The sequence below is a fragment of the Leucoraja erinacea genome, chromosome 10 (assembly GCF_028641065.1).
Source record: "Leucoraja erinacea ecotype New England chromosome 10, Leri_hhj_1, whole genome shotgun sequence".
Lineage (NCBI taxonomy): Eukaryota > Metazoa > Chordata > Chondrichthyes > Rajiformes > Rajidae > Leucoraja > Leucoraja erinaceus.
The window spans coordinates 53,999,336-54,013,157 of NC_073386.1; the positions used below are offsets into that span (position 1 = coordinate 53,999,336).

The 13,822-nt window shown below is 44.0% G+C and overlaps 1 protein-coding gene across 1 annotated transcript in view; it reads right to left on the minus strand.

Moving 5' to 3' along the window:
* kcnt2 (potassium channel, subfamily T, member 2) overlaps positions 1 to 13,822 on the minus strand; it is a 311,774-nt gene that overhangs the window by 136,052 nt on the left and 161,900 nt on the right. The window contains 1 exon segment of the mRNA XM_055641239.1: positions 1,510 to 1,611. Within this exon segment, the coding sequence (XP_055497214.1) occupies positions 1,510 to 1,611 (102 nt within the window).

Below are 13,822 nucleotides of genomic sequence, written 5' to 3' on the forward strand. Positions count from 1 at the left end.
AGACTTTGTGTACATCACAGGAACAGGCCCTTCGGCCAACAAATGCTGTGCTAAACATGATGCCAATATAAACTAATCTCCTCTGCCAGCACATGATCCATATCCCTCTGCATATCCATGTGCCTATCTCAAATCCTCTTAAAATGCACCGACCATATCTGCCTCCACACCCCATGGCAGTACGTTCCAGGCACCCACTGTGTAGAAAACATGCCCCGCACGTCTCATAGAGTCATAGAGTGATACAGCATGGAAACAGGCCCTTCGACCCAACGCACACACTGGCCAACATGTCCCAGCTACACTAGTCCCACCTGCCCATATCCCTCCAAACCTGTCCAATCCATGTAACTGTCTAATTGTTTCTTAAACATTGTGATAGTCCCTGCTTCAACTACCTTGTCTGGCAGCTCGTTCCATACACCCACCACCCTTTGTGTGAAAAGGTTACCACTCATATTCCTATTACATCCTTTCCACTTTACTTTAAACCTATGTACTCTGGTCCTCGACTCCCCTACTCTGGGTAAGAGACTGTGTGCATTTGCCCGATCTATTCCTCTCATGATTTACACCTTCTTTAAACTTTGCCACTCTCACTTTAAATTTATGTCCTCTAGTCTTTGGCAATTTCACCCTGGGGAAAAAGGTTCTGACCGTCTCCCCTATCTACGCCTCTCATAATTGTATATACTTCCATCAGGTCTCTCCTCCACCCCAACACTCCAGAAAGAACAATTCATGTTTGAATTGTATTTCTCAACAGAAAAAAGATGGGTGACGTTTCGGGTCGGAACCTGTCTGAAGAAATGCCCCACCCCAAAACGTCACCTATCCATGTTCCCCATAGATGCTGCTTGAACCAGTTGCTCCAGTACTTTGTGTCTATCTTTGGCTCAATTGATACCAGTGCAAGCTTTCATAAATACCAATGATAAATGTTTCTATGTGTAAATAGTCCATTGGGTGCATGGCTTTCCTTTTGAAGAAAAGGTCTGTTTCCACGTTGTATCTCTAAACTAAAGTGACTGGCTCCTTTCAGAGCTGAGTGCATCACATGGGTTGACAGTGATGCACTGTGTTACTGACATTTTGTTTCATTGAGAATTCTTGCCTTCAATAACGGAAGTTCACCTTTATTACCAAGTCCTTGGCACGCATCAAGACAGAGCCTGCAGACACCCGCGATATAATCTTTACCTGCAGAAGCTAACATGAATGTAAATTGTACCGAGACTCGTTTGGTGGTAATTTTGGCATTTTGATGAGGCTAAAAAATCCTAAGCCTTTCGCCTGATTATACAACATTTTACATAGTTGGATTCACAAGATGAATGTCAAATCAATATAAATGCCAATCAGCCTGCTTAATAAAAAAATATGTACTAATTTGCAGGTTTATTGCACACATATTCCTCATTTGGCAATGCTCCAAGTCACCCTGTCTTTATGATTTATTGACAGTCTATTGGAGTTGGGGATTGGAAAGAAAGGGAAGTCAGGTTCTACCTGGTACAGCAGTGTATCTAACATGCTGATGCTGAAGACTCGACCAGCAGCAAATGGTTGACGAAACATGAATGCCAGGTTGGAGCCTTTCTCACGTTCTTTCTGTGGGAGACAAAGTTGTGCGTTTTAGTTGTGATTGCAGCAGAGCAACACTGCCTCTCACTGGCCACTGCACAGAGCACAGACGGTGGGCCACAGCACAAAGGCAGCTCCAGTTTAGGTTTAGGTTCATGATCGTCATGTGTACCCAGCTACAGTGAGAACGTTTCTTTGGCATGATATGCAAACAGATCAAATAAAACCATACATAAACACAATCAAGTCAAACTCAAGTACAGTAGGTAGAGCAAAGGGGAAGATACAGAGTGCAGAATATAGTTCTCAGCATTGTAGCCCATCAGTTCCCCAGACAAAGTCCAATGTCCGCAATGGGGTAGAGGTGAATCGGACAGTACCCTAGCTTATGGAAGGACCGTTCAGAAGCCTGATAACAGAGGGGAAGAAGCAGTACCTGAGAACATCATAGAATCTGCTTAGAATTGACGAGATGTTGGAGAGGCACTTTTTCTTTGTGTTCCTGAGGATTGTGACTATCTATACTTTTCATAATTTTAGATACTATCAGGTCTCCCATAATCCCCCAACACTCCAGAGAAAACAATCCATGTTTGAAGATGTCAGTGTGCAATTAATTTGAATATGGGTGGACATTAATTGATTGATTGTTAGACACAGCATTGAAACAGGCCTTTCGGCCTTCAATCATCCATTCACACTAGTTCTATGTTATCCCACTTTCATATCACACCAGCGGCAACTTACCGAGCCAATTAACCTACAAACCCACACGATTTTGGGACGCTACATGAATTGCAAGAGAGTTGATGGGACTTAAAGAGAAATTAATATTGAGTATATTATACCTTGATGCACATTTTTATATTATTTGAAAGTACAGAAATCTATAAAAGCAATTCAATGTTTCAGTCAATGATACTAATTGCCAAGTTCAGCTGAGATATGAAGGGAAGAATTATTTTAATAGCATAGCACACTGCCTATTTTGTCATTGTCATACAAAATAAAAATACTTGAATGCAATTTTCTTTGCTACAAGTCTACAGTTTGGTGTTCACCTTGATGTAGGATTAACATCATGGCTTTAGTTTGCATTGCTGTTACCACATTTAATAGAAAACCTTGTTGAACATGCTCTGAATGAGCAACAAAGAAAAGGTCACTATCTATCCTGCGACAGTGTTCATATTTAAACATTATCAAGCACCTCTGCACGTACATTACAAATTACAATCCTGTTGAACAATTCCACTCCATTACCTGGACCACTGACTATTTAAACTAAAAAAAAAAATCACAGCATAGTTCCAACCAGACAATTCAAAACTGTAATCAAAAGGGAAAAGACAACAAATGGACAGGTACATCGATAGTTTAGTTTAGAGATACAGAGCGGAAACAGGCCCTTTGGCCCACTGAGATCGCGTCGACCAGCAATCACCCCGTACACTATAGGGACGTGCGGTCAGGGGAGGCAGAGCCTCACCTGTCATACTCCCAATTAAAATAGCTGTTAAGAAAAGTAAAGAAAAATAATAATATAATAGAATAAATATAAAGATTTTTCCACTGATCTGTGTGATAAATGTAATTTCTATATGAATCTAATCATTTTTATAGTCAAAATCGCCAAATTTGCGCAGCTCCACTGCAAATACAAGGAGAGATGAGAGGTGAGGCAGCGACGAGCTGAGCCCCCCCTCTGATTGCGCAACCCCTCAGAAACTGGATGGTGCGCGGGCAATAAGCGTGTGCCTGTTACTGTCTCTATGTATGTCACCAATGTAATGTTTGTAAACCCCTTCATTACATACCCTCGCCTTCCATAGTCCAGGTAGCTTATTTCACGTGTAAATATATTAAATTTAGGCTCGCTGGTCTCTTCATAAAACTGCAATGAAAAAGCACCAGGGGAGGCAGCGATCACATCTACCTCACTGAGGGGGCATGTCTTGAGCCCAGTGGAGGGAGAGCGAGCGTCAATTACGTCGGCTCAGTCCACGTAATTGATGCTACCTCACTCTCCCTCCACATTAGTTAGCTTCAGCAGCGGTGGCGGAGCACTGGATTCCACCGCTGGCAGCGCTGACTTTCCAGCCGCGGGCGGCGCTGACTGGTAGGTTGATTTGTTGATTTGTAGTGGCCGATTCGGAGGCTCTGGGCCGCTGAGAGCTCTCAATTGGGCCCCGCACCTAAGGGGGCCCCGTGCTGGAGTAATCTACTCTCGGCTCGGGTAGATCTACCCCGGGTGGAGGGAGAAGAGAGAGGGGTGGAGAGAGAGTAGAGGGGTGGAGGGGGAAGCAAGGGGTAGACGGGGAGTGGGGTGTGAGGGGGAATGGAGAAGGGGGAGGTGGAGAGGGGGAGGTGGGTCGTTCCCTCACGGTCCCGGGGCAACACTCCCGCCCCTCCAGTCGCCGTGCTTCACGCACACAGCCCCGGCTCCACCCCTCTCTCTCCCCGCGGAGACGCGGTGATCAATACAGGGCCACTGTTACTAGCCTGCATCTCCCCAGCCATTGACCTCACCGCTCGTCACTGGTACACTAGCACCGTCTTACACACTAGGGACAATTTACAATTTAACTAAATCATTTAACCTACAAACCTGTACGACTTTGGAATGTGGGCGGAAAGTGGAGCACCTGGAGAAAACCCACGCAGGTCACGTACAAACGTACAAACTCTGTACAGACAACACCTTGTGTCAGGATCAACCCTGGGTCTCTGGTGTTATAAGGCAGCAATACTGCTGCACCACCGTGCCAGCCTTGATGGATAGGAGAGGTTAGAGGGATATGGGCCAATAGCAGGCAGGTGGGACTAGTGTAGATGGGGCAACTTGATCAGCTTGGGCAAGTTGGGCCAAATTGTGTGTTTTCATGCTATATGCCTCCGAGGCTCCATGACTCTACATCGGAGGAAACTGGAGCACCTGGTTTCTGTGACTCTGTGACACCCAGAGGGAGTCAATACAGTCACAAGAAGAATGTGCAAAGACATTTATACATGTAAATGGAGAGGAAAGGTTTAGCGGGATATGGGCCGTACTCATACAAATGGGACTAGCTTCGATGGGGCTAGTTGGTCAGCATAGACGAGTTGGGACAAAGGGCCTACTTCTAAGCTGTATGACTCTATGCTGGAAATCAGCTTGAGGAAGAGGTTGGATAAACCTGGATTGTTTTCTGTGGAACGTCGGAGTTTGAGGGGGGACATGATAGAAGAATATCAAATTATAGCAGGCATGGGGACAGGGTAGACAGTCAGAACCTTTTTCCCCAGGGTGGAAATGTCCAACGTTAGAGGGCACAGCTTCATGGTGAGAGGGGGAAAAGTTTAATGAAGATGTGCAGGGCAGGAGAGTGATGGGACCCTGGACTGAGTTGCAAGGGTGGTGGTGGGGACAGATACGATAGGGGCGTTTAAGAAGCTTTTACGAAGCCATATGGAGGTGCAGGGTAGAGAGGGATATGGATCATGTGCAGACAAGTGAGATCAATTCAACTTGGCATCATATTTGGCACAGACATTGCAGGCTGAAGGGCCCATTCCTGTGCTGTACTGTTCTACATTATATGACAAAGCAGCCGTGCTCTGCCCACGGTTACTGAGGGTCGTTTTGAAATTGCAGATTTATTAGAGCACTAAGATGAAACTGACCAGATGGTGTGGTGGAATTCTATGACTGTGTGGAGCAGCTGGACAACCAGAACTTCATGCCTCCATCACACATGTAGGTGGGGAGGAATGAATGGCAAATAGAGAATCAATCTGAAGGCAAAAAACAACCAAACATAAATTGAAAATTAAAAAAGCAATTACAAGGAAAATTAATTAATTGCTTATTTTTTCAATAGTATTTAATAAATTATGGTCAAAACCTAGCAGCTTATCACTGAAACATAATAATTAAAGATGGGGAAAGGATAGAAATATAATTATGATTTAAATCACATTTCTCAAGGTTGTGACTTTCACCTCTGATAAAATGATTGAAGCAATTTATTTTCCCCTTGTGTTTTCTGCTTGTGTCAGTGCTGAAGCTACGATATGGAGCATCAAAGGCATGAGGATGAGTTTACCAATTGGAACTTATCACCTGCACCAAAGCAGTTCGTCCGTCTGCTTATCAGCACTGCCATAGACACACGCTGACACTGATAACTTCAGGAATAACAGATGGTAAATATTCACTGCATCTGTTACTCGGTCTCACATGAAAGATTGCAGAAGCTCAAAGGGAGAAAGTTTCCATTTCCGAAAACCCAATTTACAATTTAACTTTTGTCTCCCGAAATAACTTAGCATTGTATTCAGATCTGTAATGTATTCTGAATTGGTCCTTTATAGATATAATGCCGAAGTTTCAAGAGAGTTTTCATATCAATTGCTTGACGATAAATTCTAAGATCTTTTATCAGAGAAACTAGAAACTGAAATGAACCCACTGGATTTTACAGTCCATCAAACTTCTTCTATACACAAAGAAGAAACCACAACCTCAAAAATAAGTAGGCCCCCTTCGGTCATGACTGACCATGGGTGATGCATCCTAGCTTGCAGGTGATGCGTGGTCGGATGCAAGCCTGGGTGATGTCATATGGAGGACAGGCTGTTGCCCATGCAGCACGTCCCCCCTCTCCACGTCGCTGATCGATCCAAAGGAACAGCAGGGCCATTACAGTCTGGCACCAGCGCCATCGCAGGAGCTGCCAGGGCGAGGTTGTAGACAACGACGAACTGCCTTAGGGGCTCCGACTCCGGATTTTCTTGAGGTTTACTTCCCAGGCTAATAAGCCACATCTGCCCGAGACACATGGGGGCGGGAGCGTCTACCTTCCCGTGCAGGTCTATAGCACCTGCCCACTGCAAAAGTAAAGGTAGACACAAAATACTGGAGTAACTCAGCGGGTGAGGCAGCATCTCTGGAGAGAAGGAATGGGCAACGTTTTGGGTCAAGACCCTTCTTCAGACTGAAGAAGGATCTCGAACCGAAACGTCGCCCGTTTCTTCTCTCCAGAGATGTTGCCTCACCTGCTGAATTACTCCAGTATTTTGTGTCTTCCTTTGATTTAAACCAGCATCTGCAGTTCTTTCTCACACTCAAAAGTAAAAGAATATTTTCCAAGATTCAGCAAATAATCAAGAATTCACAGCAAGTGCTGGCAAACAGTAGAGCTTGATTGGCAGATATACCCAAATGAGTAAAATGAAGGCAGATTGAGAACTTAAAAGAATGAAGCAATTCAGCAAAAAAGCAAAGCAGGGAATTGAACCGCAGTCCTTTGGTGGTTTCAGCACAATCTCAGCAACCTTGGTCCTGTTCTTACTTTTACATTATTATATAAAGCAAAATACCTTGTCCCACATCAGTCAAACTACCAAGAACCTAACCTGTGAATCCTTAACTATTATCTGAAAAAATCTTGCATTCTTTGGTATAGGAAGGGACTACAGATGCTGGTTTATACCCAAGATAAAGGAATAGGTGAAGTTCAGTCTGAAGAAGGGTATGACACAAAATCTCACCCATTCCTTCTCTCCAGAGTTGCTGCCTGAGCCGCTGAGTTACTTTTATACCTGGAAAAAATCCTATTAAATCTGCTGTTAAACATTTATTTATTATTAAAGTGCAACAGCTGGGCATATGTGGGAGGAAGGACTGATGATCCCGGCCGCTGCTCGTCCCCTGGGACCGGAGAAGAGGACGAAGGGAGCCGGTGACAGTGGACATGAGGAACAAGGGCCGTTAAGAGAGTGAACCGGGGACTTGCCTTCCACGCCCCCGAGGTCGGCAGTGGGAGGCTTCCCCAAGGCACAAAGGCTGAAGGTGGCCGGGCAGGGAGAAGGATGGCTGTATATATAATTCATATTTTTTTCAAAGTCTATCAGGTGAAATTTTTACGTTATGCTGACAATGTTTGTTTATGGTCAGAGGTCAAATATGACTGGTCACGTGTGTGTGACCTCACACGGAAGCATTTCTTTCATAACTCATTTGTCTGTGAATTTAAAGAAAAAATTAAAATTATAGCTCTGTAGGTAGGAAAAGAGCAATGAATAAGATTAATCTCTTATAAGAATGTTTTAATGTATTGACATTTATGTGGTGACACCTGGTCACGTGTGTGATATTTTGGTTCACTTTCCGAAGCAAGACCCTTGTATGAATCGGGGATTGTGCTTAGGAATGGAAATATTTTACTGAACTATATGCAAAAAAAAATGTCACTATATGTCTGCACATGTGGATTAATAAAGCACCAATGACCAAATGCAAATTCAGTCATTAAATATATAATTACTGAAATGGAAAGAAATTAACAAAATTAAAAATGGAACACATTAATTTCTGCTTTGACCACTCCCACGGGACATCCATTGACTACACCAAAGTCTAATTAATATCTGATGCTGTGCCAATCATGTAGTGGTTTAAAACATTGCTTCCAGGTTGATTATTACCAAGACCACGCATGCTTGCATCCACAGCTATAAATCCTCATTTCTTACTTCCTAACACAGGTCTAACATTAGGTACAGTTTGCTTGAGGGAAAACTGGAGCCCTTGACAATCTTTCTACTTACAGTTGCATGTTTAATGCAAAATGCCAGAATTAAAATAATTTACAGTTCCATGCCACACCATGGTAGCATTTACAAGTCATTAAATAACCGCCACTGTGACTGCTTTGAAGCCAAAGGAAATAAATTTTAGAAGCAGAGTGAATGTGCACGTGTTACTAGAATATAGAACAGTACAACACAGGAACAGGCCCTTCGGCCCACAATGTCTGTGCCAAACATGTGCCAATACCAAATCGTATCTTCCTGTACATCATCTATATCCCTCCATTCCCTGCATATCCACACGCCTATCCAAAAGTCTCTCAAAGGCCACTATCGTATCTGCCTCCACCACCAACCCCAGCAGCACATTCCAGGCACCCACTACCCTCTGTGTAACAAAAAAAAAAAATTGCCCCGCACATCTCCTTTAAACTTTGCGCTCTCACCTTAAAGCTGTGCCCTCTAGTATTTGATATTTTTACCCTCAAGAGTCAAGAGTGTTTTATTTTCATGTCCCGGACGGGACAATGAAATTCTTACTTGCTGCAGCACAACTGAATATGTGAATATGTAAACATTGTATATAACAGGGAAAAAAAGAAAAAGTTCAATAAATAACAGATATAGTGCAAATAACAAATAATAATATAGTCTTTTGCAGTTCAGTGCTCATAGCTTATTCGTTGTATATAATAGTCTGATGACTGTGGGTGAGAAGTTGTTCCTGGACGTTACAGTCTTCAGGCTCCTGTACCTTCTTCCTGATGGCAGTGGTGTGATAAGTGTGTGGCCAGGATGGTGTGGGTCCTTGATGATTTTGGCTACTTTTTTGAGGCAGCGACTACGATAGATCCCTTTGACGGTGGGGTGGTCAAAGCCGGTGATGGACTGGGCAGTGGTCACAACTTTTTGTAGTCTGCAAAGGTTCTGACTGTGCACCCTATCTATGCCTCTTATAATTTTTTGTACTTCTAACAAGTCTCCCTCAACCTCCAGCTTTCCAGAGAAAACAATCCAAGCCTGTCCAACCTCTCCCTGTAACTAATACCCTCTAATCCAGGCAGCATTCTGGTAAACAAGATTACCAGATTATTGGGTAGATTGATGGGACTGAAGGCTGATAAATCCCCAGGGCCTTATTGTCTGCATCCCAGGGTACACAAAGTGACTCTGGAAATCATGGATGCATTGGTGTTCATTTTCCAATGTTCTATAGATTCAGGATCAGTTCCTGTGGATTGGAGGGTAACTAATGTTATCCCACATTTCAAGAAAGGAGTGAAGGAGAAAACGGGGAATTATAGACCAGTTAGCCCGACATCGGTGGTGGGGAAGATGCTGGAGTCAATTATTAAAGAGGTAATAACGGCGCATTTGCAGAGCAGTAAAAGGAATGGTCCAAGTCAGCATGGATTTATGAAGGGGAAATCCTGCTCGACTTCTACTGGAATTTTTTGAGGATGTGACAATTAAAATGGATGAAGGAGAGCTAGTAGATGTAGTGTTTCAGAAAGTCTTTGTTAAGGTCCCACACGGGAGATTAGTGGGCAAAATTGGAGCATATGGTATTGGGGTTAGGGTATTGACATGAATAGAGAATTAGTTGGCAGACAGGAAACAAAGAGTAGGAATAAACGGGTCATTGTCAGAATGGATGGCAGTGGCGAGTGGAGTGCCGCAAGGCTCGGTGCAAGGGACCACAACCATTTAATATATATTAATGATTTAGATGATGGGATTAAAAGCAACACTAGAAAATTTGCAGATGACACAAAACTGGGTGGCAGTGTGAACTATGAAGAGGATGCAAGGAGGTTGCAGGGTGACTTGGACAGGTTGAGTGAGTGGGCAGATGCATGGCAGATGCAGTATAATGTAGATAAGTGTGAGGTTATCCACTTTGGCGGCAAGAACAAGGAGGCAGATTAGTACCTGAATGGTGTCAGATTAGGAAAAAGGGAAGTGCAACGAGACCTGGGTGTCCTTGTACACCAGTCACTGAAAGTAAACATGCAGGGACAGTTGGCCTTCATAACGAAAGGATTTGGGTATAGGAGTAAAAAGGTCTTTCTGCAGTTGTACAGGGCCCTGGTGAGACCACATCTGGAGTATTGTGTGCAGCCTTGGTCTTCTAATTTGAGGAAGGACATCCTTGCTATTGAGGCAGTGCAGCCTAGGTTCACGAGGTTAATCCCCGAGATGGCGGGACTGTCATATGAGGAAAGATTGGAAAGATTAGGCTTGTATTCATTGGAATTTAGATGAGAGAGGATCTTATAGAAACACGTAAAATTATAAAAGGACTGGACAAGCTAGATGCAGGAAAAATATTCCCAATGTTGGGACAGTACAGAACCAGGGGCCACAGTCTAAGAATAAAGGGGAGGCCATTTAAAACTGAGATGAGAAAAAAACGTTTTCACCCAGAGAGTTGTGAATTTGTGGAATTATCTGCCACAGAAGGCAGTGGAGGCAAATTCACTGGATGAATTTAAAAGAGAGTTAGATAGAGCTCTAGGGGCTAGCGGATTCAAGGGGTATGAGGAGAAGGCAGGCACAGGTTACTGATTGTGGATGATCAGCCATGATCACAATGAATGAAGGGCTACTTCTAATACTTAGTTCATGTTCACTGGCACTGATTTAAACATAGGTGCAAGTGAACGTTGATACAGGGGCAGAGGCATTGATCTCACGCAATCAATTTTTTTGCCAGCAATCAATCATTGACAGCTCTGGGCTTGTACTCGCAGGAGTTTAGAAGGATGAGGGGGAAACTCGTGGGAACCTACCGAATAGTGAAAGGCCTGGATAGAGTGGATGTCTCCACTATGTGAGAGAGTCTAGGACCAGAGGGCACAGCCTCAGAATAAAAGGATGTACCTTTAAAAAGGAGATGCGGAGGAATTTCTCTTGTCTGAGGGTGGTGAATCTGAGGAATTCAGTGCCACAAACGGCTGTGGATGCCAAATCAATGGGTATTTTCGAGGTAGAGACGAACAGATTCTTGATTAGGAAGAGGGTCTGGGGTTATAGGGAGAAGGCAGGAGAATGGGGTTGAGAGGGAAAGATAAGCCAAGATTGAATAAGCCAAGTTTGAGAGGGTTGGAGCAAAAGGAAGAGGTTGAGTAGGTTTGCTCTCGATTTCATGGAGTGCAGGAGGATTGGGAGATCTTATAGAGGTGTACAAAATCATGAGAGGAATAGACCAGGTAGATGCACCGAGTCTTTTGCCCAGAGTAGGGAAATCGAGGACAAGAGGGCATAGGTTCAAGGTGAAGGGAAGGGGAAAAGATTTAATAGGAATGCCGAGGGGTAACTTTTTCACACAAAGGGTGGTGGGTGTATGGAGCAAGCAATCATAACACACATATTCTTTTACATAGTAAATAATGGAAGGAAAAACGTTCTGTAGAATTAGTCCCTGGTGAGATAGGCGTTTACAGTCCGAATTAAGGCTGGGACTATCCCAACAGTTAAGAAACAGTTAGACAGGTTCATGGATGGGACAGGTTTGGAAGGATATGGACTAAGCACAGACAAGTGGGACTAGTGTAGCTGGGACATTGTTGGCCGGTGTGGGCAAGTTGGGCCGATGGGCCTGTTTCCACACAGGGTCACTCTATGACTCTAGAGTATGAACGTATTATTTATTATTATTTATGTACCCCGTCAAATTTTGACAAACAAAATTTCGTACAAGCGATTAATGCAGCAACTAACAACAATTGGAACATTTTTTCTTTCCATCCATATCTAGTTATAACGTTGATTACTAATCTGTGCATTCAGCACAATTGTCAAAATCAGAGACTGATGAAGGGTTCCGACCCGAAACGCCATCTATCTATGGTCTCCAGAGATGCTGCCTGTGCACCCATCATAGTCGCAGCAGATCGTTGAAAATTTTCAACATGTTGAAAATCCAGTGGTGACCAGAAAAAGGTACGACTCTTTGGGGACTACTCACGACCATGCAGGCGTCACCATGCGAAAAAATTGCGTAAGTGGGACAGGCCCTTGACTGCAACATGTAACAAGATGTCGCATCACGATGGGAGCAAGAGAGATTTTGGATTTTAGACATTAGAGATACAGCATGTAAACAGGCCCTTTGGCCCACCGAGTCCACACCGACCAGCAATCACCTGTAAACTAGTTACCAAAGCCAATTAACCTACAAACCTGTACACCTTTGATGTGTGGAAGAGAAACGGAGCACCTGGAGAAAATACACGTGGTCACAGGGAGAATGTACAAACTCCGTACAAACAGCACCTATAGTCAGGATCGAACCCGGGTCTCTGGTGCTGTAAGGCAGTAGCTCTACCGCTGCACCACTGAGATGCACTCCAAAACATCTACTGTGTGGCATGTATTTCTACTGAGAGACGGAAATATAGCGAAATGGGCAAGGTCAATAGATCCAGATATGAAACCAAGTTTACCTGCAGTCTATCCAGAGGCTCTTAAAGGGATAGCCATGGGCTTTCAATAACATGGATCCAAAGGCTCGCATTCAGACCATGTACGGCTGCATGCTTCTTGCTTCTCTCGATCTCCCCCACCCAACCACCCCCTCCACTTGATAGATGCAGTGGCACAGCAGGTAGAACCGCTGCCTCACACCATCAGAGACTCGGGTTCGATCCTGACGTCGGGTGCTGTCTGTGTGGAGTTTGCACATTCTCCCTGAGACCATGTGGGTTTCTTCTGGGTTCTCTGGTTCCCTCTCACATCCTAAAGACGTGCAGGTTTGTAGGTTAATCGGCACTTTGTAAATTGCCCCCTAGTGTGTTGGGAGTGGATAAGAAAGTGGGATAACATAGAACTAATGTGAACGGGTGATCGTTGATCAGCAAGGTGTCAGTGAATCGAAGGGCCTGTTTCTATGCTGCATCAATCAATCAATAGCCACCCACATTAAAAGTAATTACCCCATGCATCTTCCATTCTGTGGAATGAAGTCATCTCAAACCTGAGGAAAAGATTAAGATTTTAAAGATTTTAAAGAAGCCTCTTTGTTTGCAATTTCATGAACTATTTGGAAGAACATTGAACCAGTGTGAACGGTCAGCATGGACTCAGAGGGCCGAAGGGCCTGTTTCCATGCTGCGTCTCCCAATCAAGCAATTTATTATTTTAAACGGATTGATCCTGTCAAAAACATAGCCAAAGAAACATCACACAGCCAAATGAGCTTTCATCCACTATTGTGGCCAGGGGTCCTGTCGTTGCATATATTTATTTGTGAAGGCACCAAAACATTAATTGGACAGAACATAGAGCCATGAGGGGGAAAAAAAAAAAAAACATGCTATCTCGATCACACTATTGTTGCTATTAGATCTAATTAATATATCCACGACCCATTAGTGCTGTCAGAATCTGTCAGGCTGTTATATGTTCATCTTTCACTACATTCTCAATACACAGCCGGGTATGTTAAAAAAAAGACTCACACAGCCGCATACAGGAGTCCATCTCCGAAAGTACAAATGAAAGCTCAGAACGCAGGGGCGACACAGTGGACCAACGGCTGCTGCCTTATAGCGCCAGACACCCGGGTTCAATCCTGACCACGGGTACTGCCTACATGGAGTTTGTACATTCTCCCAGTGACCGCGTGGGATTTCTCCAGATGCTACGGTTTGCTCACGCTCTC